The sequence below is a fragment of the Pinus tabuliformis genome, chromosome X (assembly GCF_031772625.1).
Source record: "Pinus tabuliformis cultivar Carrire ecotype Pingquan chromosome X, CPIR1, whole genome shotgun sequence".
Taxonomy (NCBI): Eukaryota; Viridiplantae; Streptophyta; class Pinopsida; order Pinales; family Pinaceae; genus Pinus; species Pinus tabuliformis.
In genome coordinates, this window is record NC_142308.1 from 1,325,063,490 (window position 1) to 1,325,075,207 (window position 11,718).

The following is an 11,718-nucleotide window of genomic DNA, read 5'->3' on the forward strand; positions in this document are numbered from 1 at the left end:
CACTAATATTGTGATATTTTTTTCTTTTAGGCTTCCTTTGAGCTTTAGGGTATCGGGTTTAATTTTTCTTGCAATTCTGTAGGTGGTTTGAGTTATTCTTTTTGGACTATAACCTTTGACAAATCTTCCTCATGGGTTTGTTTAATGCATGTGATTGAGGCTAACAACACCTTTGGTGAATTTTCATCCTCATCAGTGTCCAACATGTTTTCTTTAGTGGTAACCTGCTCTTCTTTCTCATCATAATCTTGCAATGATATGTGTAGTTGGGTGTGCATCTATGGCATAGAGCCCACCTTTTACCCCATCTAGGACAATTATTTTCTTTCCTTTTTACTTCCTCCTCTGAGTTGCTATTGGAGGAGTCATATTCCTTTTTAGCTTTATACCTATATGATTTTTGGGTCATGTATCTGTGTCCAAGTGATCACTTTCCTCCACAAAACCTACAATCATTCTCTTTTCATCATGAACAAGTCTTATTGAATTTCGGTAGCGATGATATTTTAATTTTTATCTGTAGTTTTTGCCTTACATATAGCTATTTCCGTGGTTGTAATATCATGTAGTTTTAATTTATTCTGGATATGCGGTTTAAGTCCAGTTATATATGATGAAATGAAGTGTTTGGTTGACAGCCTGGGTACTCTTGTAGCCAATGTTTCTCAATCACGTGTAAATTCGTCCGCATTTTCTATTTGTTGTAGTCTAGTGAGTTCTTTGGAAAAATCTTCTCCTTTAATATCTTGGAATCTTTTAAAGAAGTTATCCGTAAATGTATTTCAACCTATGAAACCAGATTCGTCCAAAACAGGCCATGTGTCCGTATCCCACGAATCCGACACGATTCGATGGGAATTCGAATCCTAAAATGGGACACGACGTGTCCTAACAGGACACCATCGAATCCCGGTCGTGTCCCATTAGGACACTTCGTGTCCTGATTTTGGGATTCGAATCCCAAGAAAGTGAGGGTTTATGAGGTTTATGAGAGTTTACGAGGTTTGTGAGGGTTTATGAGCTTTATGAGATTTGTGAGGGTTTATGAGGGTTGGGAGGGTTTATGAGGGTTTATGCAGATATTTGAATTTTGTATGTACTATGCATGCTATAATGTTACTAACTTACTTTGTAAACAGTAAAACTAACATCTAGATTAAGATCTATGTTTGAAATCAATGAATTTGTATCATTAATGAGAACTTGTGTAAGGAATATCTAATTTTTAATATATATATATATATTTTTTAATAAAATAATATATAACGAATCCTAAGTGTCCTGTTCCGGGGGGTCAATGTGTCCGAATCCGACACTCGAATCCCCGTATCCTATGAATCCCAAATCCCCGTGTCAGGTGACTTAGATTTCAACTTATTGCAAAGCTGTTTTCTTCCACCACATGAACCGATTATACGCCTCTCCTCCTAGTTGCATGGAAGCATACTTAATTTTTTCGTCATTGTTGTTGATACCATGGATTTCAAAATACTCTTGTTAATCCATGCCATGCCTTGTTTTTCATTTCTACCGAACTTTGGTAATTCAAGTTTTTCTCTTGTCAAGTATGCAAAAATTGGTTGATTTGTGTATGATTGAAATCGTTTAGTGATTACGATGCCGTGAGGGGTTATGTTTGGTTGTAGAGTTGATGTGTTAGAGGGGCTTGGCAGTGGGTTAGAAGTGTTTGAAGAAATGTGGTGTGGAAGTATGTTGAAAGCCCACCTGAGCTGCCCAAATTGCTATGAGTTCCTTCGGTTCAATATGATTTTTACTGACCTAGGCACTTAGCTTTGCTTGTTCTTTTAGGTAATTGTGATTCGGAGTGGTATGTTCCTCTAATTTATCATATTTATCTTGAAATTCCTTCTGATACTTCATAGTATTTTTCTTTTGTTGTTCTAAGTTCTAACCCTAATTTTTCCAAAACCTTGAATTAAGCTCAGCCATTTTTTTGTCACCGACAAGGTATTTTTACGATCAATTTTGACTAATTTTTAACTTTTGTATTGTCTTAAATTTTCTTGAATTTTTGAGTTGTATGGCTTATTGACTTCACTTCTACAGCTTTTTTGAATCTTGTACAATACAACCAATTAATTAATTCACTATATGTATTGCAATGTATAGTTATACAGATGGTGAGTGTTTGTACTTAATTAAAATCACACGGATTTGTAATTAATTTGTTGTACAAACTTTCAACTGACAGTACGGCAAATTGATTAATTAAATTGCATGGCGTAGCACTTAAATTGATTATTTGTACGGTCAGTGGAATCGTACAATTTTAATTTAGATGTACGGTGTGATCTGAATGGCAGCAGAGGACCATAAAGGAACGGTTTTTATGGCAACAGACCGTACAACTTTGATATCTACTGTGGCAGATTGTACAACGACAGTCTGTACCACAGCGGCAGCTATACAGCGCTGTGGGCCACTTGCACAAATTTCAGACTGTATGGATTCAATTGACATCGGTAGCTGTATGGACAAATACAATGGGTCATTTGGCTCAACTCTGATACCTAATGAAGTGGTCACACTTAATAATTAAAGTAGCTCAATGTCTAAGACAATAACATATTTGATATATAGAATAATGAGTGAATAAAATGATGATGCATTACAATGATGGCCCCATATAAATAATCTAAGCCTGTGCATTCACTAAAATCATGTTGGCATTTCATTATTTTATTATATCTTTATTTATTATTATTTGTTATATTTTAGACCTTTAAAAACAATTAAGTACTCATCTACTATGCTTTTCCAGGTTGTGAATAGATTTTTGAATCCAAGTATTAAGGAGGTTGGCATTAACACATGCTCTGTAATCATTTCTTGGAGGCAAGGATTCTTCTTTCTTTTCTCTTTTCTTTTGTCGCTGCCAGCCTTTTTCTGTTTTATTTCTCCTAAGCCAGGATGTTATGTAAGATGGATTCTCGAATTCATATTCATTCCCTGTCTGTCTAGTTACTAGTCATACTTTTAATTTGACAATTCTAATATCTTGTTCAAGAAATATAGAATATTTTTTTAAACTTTTATTCATGATTTGAGATATTTTCTATGTTGCATGAGTTTCTGGAACGTGGGAACGTTGGGAACTTGGGTACGGGTGTCGGGAACGGCTAGAGGTTTCCCCAAAATTTACAGGAAACGGCTAATCGGGAACGGTAATATTATATAATAAAAAAATTTAAAATATATAATTATATAATAATCAAAATTAATATTAAATCAAAATATTCAAGTATTAAAATCAATTTAAATATATAATCTCTCTTATATATAAATATATTCTCTGGGTGTCTCTCTTCCCGAGTCTCTCCCTTTTATATATATAAAATATTAAAATGTCAAGTTCATTATTAGTTCTCTGAAACATGACCAGTATTTGAAACAATCTGCCTTAAAAATACAAAGGAACAATTTTACCTATGTTTCTCTAGTTATTCTTATGAGAAAAAGTAAAACAACTCTAATGGTTAAGCATTGACTGCCACATACAATATGCACACAATATTTTGCGATACATATACATAAACAAAAAAAAAATACTCATCAGCATGACACCCAAGATATCCCCCTTACATTGAGGTGTCACACGCTTCCTTAACCCATCAAGGGATTGCTCCAGTTTCTCAATTAAGGATATCGGTGTTAAGGATGTCTTTGGCCTTTCTCCCTGCGAAGGTTTCAAGAAAGCCTCATGTTTTGTGGGAAGTTCAACATATTTTTCTACATGCTCTGTGTTCCCCAACCCCACGGAACGCGGGAACTCCAAAAAAAACAGTCTTCAAAGCTCCCGGAACTTTCCCAAGCTCCCATTGCAGCTCCCACAGAAAAGGGAACGTTCCCATATAGTTCCAAAGCTTCCGGGAGCGCGGGAACCACTGGAACGGGTTTCCCACTTCTAGGGAGCGGTTCCCGTGTAACAGAGGATATTTTATATATTGCTATCATGAGCTTCAGGTTAACAACACCCATCAGTGTGTTGGTTCAATGAAGCTATTTCTCTAAGTGAGAAAGATAGAGCACATAGTTAATGTACATGTACTCCTGTGGACATCGATGAAATTCTTTTAGGCAGTATTTACATCTGCTTCAATTTCAACAAAACTTGTTTTCTGTAATACTCCATAATCATTCTTAAAATAAAATACAATTTCTAGAAAGATAACTTTCAAACCAGCAGCCAAACTCCCCATGTGACTTGTAAGCTGCTATTTTACTAAAAAAATTAACTCTAATTCTAACATAAACATACGGTCGATCATGAATTTTTGGGAGTTGAAATGCATAGAATGTGCCCATAACAAGAGAAGTGTCCTGACACGAAGATTTTGAAACTTGAATGAAATTCTGAACTGAGTAGTAACTGCTTTCCTGTAAACTATGGACATGTTGTCAACTCATACACGTTACAGCTAAGAATGGGTTTCTTATATCAAACTTTTTCCATTCTTATAGAAAGATGCTATTTTGCATTATGCATTCTCTTGAACTATTGCCTTGTTGCAAGACCCCAAAACCAAAAGGTACCTTTTTTCCATTATAAAACTTGCCTAGCCTTTTACAGGTTTGGTTTACTAGCAGTAAAAATAGTCTCTCAAGTTCTGTAGCATCTGCTTCCTAAAGAATTCCAGGGATTTGTTGATTTTGGACCCAGTGTACTTTCTTTTACTCAAATCAGGTACCATACACAAAATATTTCACTTGAAATTTGGTTTCCAAGCTGGCCAAATCAGAGAGGATGGAGAGGGGAGACAGGGAGAATTCATGGTGGGTGGAATTTGCCTAAGTACACAACAAGTAGCCTAGAATGTAAGATATTGCGATTTTTTAAAATTACATCTACTAATCTGAAAAACCATGTGTGATGTACATACACATATCGTGACAAGAGGAAACCATAGGTAACTAGTGAGGGTCCGTGGAAAGTAATTGTCTTTGGACATTCATTATTCTTCCATTGTACTGTCAGGGTTCTTTCACAAAATTAAACGCTATCGGTCAATCCCTCTCCACCGGCGTAAGATATTTTTTTTAATACACAGTCATTAGTATTTACTGGAATGAATAGATATCTTGGAGTTTTCAAATATTGAGACATATTTCTTATATTTATATGGGTTCATACTTGTCTTTTCCATTTTCCAAGATAGATGTTCTGTATTGTAAAATCAAATAACTAAATAATCTCCTATTAGATTTTCAGAAAGGAATTTATGCACTTTAATTGGACTAGAATGGTTGTTTGCAAACAGGTACGGAATGTGATTGGAGACAGAGGGCTAGAAGTTGTTGCAAACCACTGCAAAAAGTTAAGAAGACTGAGAGTAGAGGCTGGGGAAGAAGAAGATGAAGATGATCAGCAGCGTTTAGTCTCTCACAGAGGGCTTTCCATGATAGCTCAAGGCTGCCTCAATCTGGAGTTTATTGCTATTCATGTAACAGATATAAGCAACTTGGCATTGGAGGCTGTTGGAGAATACTGCAAAAATCTGAGGGACTTTCGTTTAGTTTTGTTGGATAAAGAAGAAAGAATTACTGATCTGCCACTTGATAATGGAGTCATGGCTTTGTTGCTTGGGTGTAGCAAGTTAAACAGATTTGGATTGTACTTAAGGCCTGGAGGGTTGACAGATACGGGGCTTGATTATATTGGGAAATACGGTACAAATGTAAGGTGGATGCTGTTGGGTTTTGTCGGAGAAAGTGACCAGGGTCTCCGTGAATTTTCAAAAGGATGCTCAAAGCTGGAGAGACTTGAAATGAGAGGCTGTTGTTTCAGTGGATCTGCAATAGCATCTGCGGTGCTGAACTTGAAATCATTGAAGTATATCTGGGTGCAAGGATACCAAGGAACAGCAACAGGTAAGGAACTTTTGGCTATGTCACGATCATTTTGGAATATAGAATTTATCCCACCTTACACTGGAACAAGGGACGAACTTGATGTTATGGAAGAAGAAATGAGTGGACACAAACCAGCACAGATCTTGGCTTACTATTCTCTTGCGGGAAGAAGAACAGATAATCCAAAGTCTGTGATCCTTCTATCACCTGATTTATGATAAGTAGCAACAATTTTAATTGGATTCTGCATTTCATTATTGTGAACTGGATATATGTACAGTAAGCAGCAGGAGAGCACGTGGTGGCTGAACAGTTCTGCCTGCCCCAACCAGTGTGCTTTCCTAACAGTTTGGATAGAGAAATCTTGCTATTTAGCTCCTCTATCCTTCCTACTGCTGCTTGTCAAATGCATATTTGGGCAGACGAAACCCTCTCTTTGTGCTTTCATATTACGTCTCATGAAAGGATTGTTTGCTAGCTATTCTCCCTTCACAGTATTTTGTTTTGAGGTATGTAGTTATACCATTACCTTTGTTATATGATCCTTTGTGCATTAGTCTCCTGCACCTTCTCTATGAGATGCCGTTTGTCAAGTGAGCTAAAGGTCTTCAATAAAATTAACTCCTACACCTAGCTTCTGCATGGTCCAAAGAGTTTATCAATCGAGAATATCTCATGGTTTTTTTGATAAATCAATATTGGAAGGTCCTGGAAGATCAATAAGATAAGATAAAATTTTATTAATGTCCAATGAATCATTACAATTGTAGGTCAACAAACTCAGAAGAACAATGCGTAAATACATAGCTAGAGTGCAAAAGTAACTCCTAACTCCTAACCCCAATCGACAGAAGTCATAGACTCTAAAAGCTATACAATGGTACTAAAAGACAATACAAATACAAAGCAAAATCCATGTAGAACATAATATGGATGTCAGGTCACATCAAAGCTAGAAGCAGGATGAGGGAGGAAGAAAAAGATTTTTCCTGCATAGTCCCTTCGATCACCATGGAAATGCTACTAAACTGTTTGATAGTCTCATCCAAAGAGAACCAATGACTGAGGTGACCAGGATGCTTGATCCTGGGAGGACACCACCCATCTACCCCAACTATCTTAACACTCGAGACCATGAGGGAGAATTTGGTGATGGATCTCTATGTACTTGAGACAGTGGAGGGGTGAGCAACCAAATTCAGTCGTGCATGAAGCATCCACTAGGCCTTCATGGGAAATCATTTGCTAGCTGTAGGTCTAGAGGAGGTGCTCCAAGTTCGACACTAAAATGAAGGGAACATGCACAAAGCCTTAGATATATGTATTCCAAGGTCAATAATGGAGATGAGATTCGATGTGCAATTCCATTTTGACCTCTTAGTTAACAGTTGCTATGTGAGATAAATGCATTGATAAATGATGATTTAACTAGAGCTCCGGCTTCCATAGTCTTCTTTCATCTGAGAAGCTAGATAAGCTTGCATTGTATAGCTTCATTTTAACTTTTTAGTTTGAAAGTCTATGTTGCACGAAACTTCTAGGAACCCGGCGTTTCGGGACATTACCCGTACCTGAAACTCCGAAACTCGACCATAATGTAATCATCTATAAGAGTTAATATAGACTTGGTTTTCCTTCTAAATTGTCATCTATGGGCCTTATTCTCTTTTTCTTGAAGATATTGTGTTATTCACTTATTTAGAAATTTATTTTTATATATAAACATATATGATGTTTGGGTCGACGTTTCCATTTTTGGGAGGTGACGTTTCTAAACGTATCCGTTTCGGAGTTCTGAAACGTTTCGGCGCTTCATGCAACTTAGTTGAAAGTTAATGTGGATAGTTGACTCCTCTGATTCAAAATTGCACACAAGGACCATATTTCTCTTCTTTCTTTCGGAAAAGACATCTTATATTCAGTACTAACAATAAAACGTAAATTAAGATTAATACATCATGGAGCCAAAGTGTGAACCAACAGGTTTTCCCAGCCAGGAGTGCTAGCATGTTCGCTTTGGCTCCAATCTTAAAAGAGAATCCATATCTCTCTGGAAATTGTTAATCTTGGCTCAAACATGTACAACCAACTCTGATTTAAAAGTTATGATCTCTTCCCAATGGAACGGATTAGTCACACCAGCAAAGGTTGCACAACAATGCATTTTACGTAAAGGATATGCTTGCCAGTTTGATGATATCCCAATCTCTTCTTCTTGCTTATCGGACCATCCATTTGTCCAAAAAGAAGTTTCCTTTCCAGTGAAGAGGGGTAACAAAGAGAGTGGTGTATCTAGTAGCAATCCATGCCCAAAAGGACCTGACAATTTTAAAACTACGCTAATTTACTATAGTATGGAATACCATCTACCCAAGTAGCCCAGTCTTAAAAGAAGAGTGGGCTTTTTAGATACTCTGACACCTCTTAAGCGATCTTGTTTCATTGCTTTGAATGTTCCATTTTCTTCTAAGTCGATTTAGAGGGGATAATATGGTTGCATTTGGAATAGAGATCCTTGGAATTCTAATGAAGAACTTCACGTAGGACCCTTTCAATCTTACCAACTTGGTCCATTTGCAACTGAATTTCACTTGCATTTGGAATTATGTGACAACGTGCAATGAAGACTAGTTTGTCCATATGTTGGAGCCTTTGAGTTTCATTGGGAGCTCTCTAACATAAGCATTCACTGGCGTCTTTATGTTATACATCTCCCCATGTGTTAAACCTTTCGTTGTCATCCTTTTCCTTGCAGAAGAAAGGGATAACCCAACGTGCCCCCTCTCCAATGAGATCTTCGTACTTGATCTTGCAGTCGAAACCCACTTGCTTTAGGTATCTCCAAAGTCCCAATTCAATTGTTTAGAAACTAACTCCCATGCTCGTCAGGTCCTTTTGAGGATGTCTAAGCGTGGTACTTTGACAGCTTTAGCTGCACCAACTATACTACATATCTCGAAAAGGGCGGATACATATTCAAATTTTTGTTGTATCCATTTCCAGAACTAATATATCTTAATGCATGTTTTCAATTTTCCACATTTTCTACATCACATTGTCTGTGCTTATGTTGTATCTCGTATATTTTTCACATTATAGCTTAATACTCTTTGGTTTTCCGGGATAGCCCTTTAAGCTTCTCCAGTTGACAGATACATATCAGCGGAGTGAATTAGTGAGCTGAATATTTGTTGTTTGATCAATTTTATCTGAGTGTTACTTATTAACTTGCTAGTTGTATGCTATGTTTTTGGGTTTTTTCAAACTTCCAAAGCTTTACTCGCTAATTTTTCTTGGTTATACAGGTCTATATCTCACAAAAAAAACCACTTGCAGAAGAAATTTCAAAGCTTAAAGCATTTAAAATATCCATTCAATTTGTATTCTCCTAAGATATCTCTTATTATGATTGTGATGAGCCTCTAGCACTGGGTGTTGCTTCAAATCAACTGATTGTTGCAATGTCAGTTATTATTAAATAAATTTAATGGTTAAATGAAGAAGATTTTAGTAATTTCTAATAATTATCGTCTTTGAAACCTGATTCCTTAAACTTAAGAAAAACATTATAATTAGTGTAGAAGGGTACCACAAGCTGATGGCATGGGCGAAACAATTCTCGAGAGGTTAACCACGGAACACAATCTCTTTCCTCTAGCTAAATTGTCGAGATAGAGAGGAACTTCTATACCAAAATCATTTGGGCAGGTGCTGCAACGTGGCTGCGACCCAGTCACTTACTTTTTCATACTTGAATTTGAACCATGCTAGGTGCCTTGACATGCTTATCTTCATTGTTGAACTAGGACTTTGATTTAAGTTGCATTCTAAATGTTTATACATTTCTGTCATTATGATAATTTCAAATATTTTGTGGGAGCATTCATGATATTGTTCGTAATGATGTGTTCACCTTTCCCAAAGAACATGGTAACCAATGGGTATGTGCTCATATTTGAGTTCTAGTTTTTTATCATTGAGATAAAATGTTATATGGTTCATCTTTCCCAAAGAACATGGTAACCAATGGGTATGTACTCATTTGAGTTCTAGTTTTAATCATTGAGATAAAATCATAAATGTTATAAGCATAACTCTTTTGAAACAAGCTTATTAACTGGTATAACTTAGTATTTTTGATTTATTATTTTCTTTATTAACTGGTATAAGTTAATATTTTAAAGTAGTTGGGTCCAAACCTTAATACTTTTCTTGAATGCAATCTTACACGTTGTCAAACTCACATGATGCTTACCTTTTTTTAACAAATAAATGATCAAATAATATAATTGCTCTAGGTTTATTATAACCATTATGAAAAACTTGTTATATAACCATCATTACACTTTCTTGTTACTTATGCCCAATAATCTTCATAAAATAGTAGATAGTTCTAATTTTTATATGAAAGAGCTTTGTATAGCTTTCCCCCTCATATTTAAAATGCCAAAATAAAATTGGCAAGTCATTATTGTTTTAACCCAATAATCTTCTTTAAGTAATAATCACATGTTCTAATCTTTATATGAAAGAGCTCTGGATAGATTTCCCTCTCATATTTAAAATGCCAAAATAAAATTGGCAAGTCATTACTGTTTTAAGAAAATTTACTTGACTCTTTATGTTGTGTAATTTATACATGTAACATTAATTAATTAGGGATTATAACAAAATTAAATAAGCCATTGTTTTGTTGGAATGACACTTTGTATGTAAGTTTTTTACTTGAAATGTGGGGATTACTTAATTTGATTATTTTTTATTGATCTCCTTATAATCGTTTCATGGGTGAATTGTTCGCTTGATGATTTGGTCAAGAAAATCATGTGCAGTGCTCTAAAACTATAACTATGACAATTGAAAGTGTGGAAATTCAACTTTATAAAAATATTTACATTGCATTAATACAATTCAAGAAAAGTAGATACAAAAGTGTGTTATTTCAACTACATGGTGCCACTAGATGGGGTTGAACAAACTTCGGATCTAAAGGGAGTTCTAAAGGATCATGTATTGCTAAATTTTAAATATTAGTTTTAGTGTTACTAATTAGTTTAATACGGGAATCGTTCGTGGTTTGGTTGGTGGGATTCTTATGAGGGAGGATTTCCAAGAAAAAATGTTCCCTTATGAATGAAATAGACAAGGCATATTTTTAAAAGGAAGGGTTTGAATCTTGCTTAATAAAAAGGCTTAAATGGAATATTGACATCCATAATTCATTTGTAAAGAATATAGCTCTTGGGTATATGCAATTCACAATAGAGGGACATCACCAAGAGTTGTATTAAGCATCTCATTTAAACAACCAAAAAACCAATTTTCTTTGCTAAAAGAAAACATCACAAGACCTTAGTTATATTAAAAAGTAGAATAAAATGGAACGATAAAGTCCTTCAATTTGCTTGGTTTGCCCAAATTTAGAAGAAAAATTTAAACATTTTGTGGAAGTGTAATTTGGCATGAGTTGTTTGGAATTGTTTCCTTGATTGCTTTGGTCTTGATGTGTTTTAGTGATATGCCTGGATAATAAGAAAATTGTATCTGGGGAACTCCCCTATTCCTAAGTTTGGGATAAGTAAAAGGCTAAACATGATTATGTTCAATTTTTCCATTTATTCCAATTCTATTTGGGGATCTCCTATATTCTCGGGTTTGGGGTAAGTAAAAGGCCTAATTTGACAATATTGAAATTTATCATTTATTCCTCTTAAATGTAAAGTTTGTACTTTATATTATTCTAGTAATCAAGAGTACAATCCCCTCCCAATTCCTTGTATTTCTTATTTTGTCAAGGAAAAGAGATGGTCCATGTAACATTAAAAAGAGCACTTAGATTTGGAGATA

The 11,718-nt window shown here is 35.4% G+C and overlaps 1 protein-coding gene across 1 annotated transcript in view; it reads left to right on the forward strand.

Moving 5' to 3' along the window:
* LOC149144969 (coronatine-insensitive protein homolog 1a-like) overlaps positions 1 to 6,427 on the forward strand; it is a 44,244-nt gene extending 37,817 nt beyond the window's left edge. The window contains exon 3 of the mRNA XM_089450089.1: positions 5,280 to 6,427. Within this exon, the coding sequence (XP_089306215.1) occupies positions 5,280 to 6,089 (810 nt within the window). The 3' untranslated portion in view covers positions 6,090 to 6,427. The remainder of the gene's footprint in view (positions 1 to 5,279) is intronic.
* The last annotated feature ends 5,291 nt before the right edge of the window (positions 6,428 to 11,718 follow it).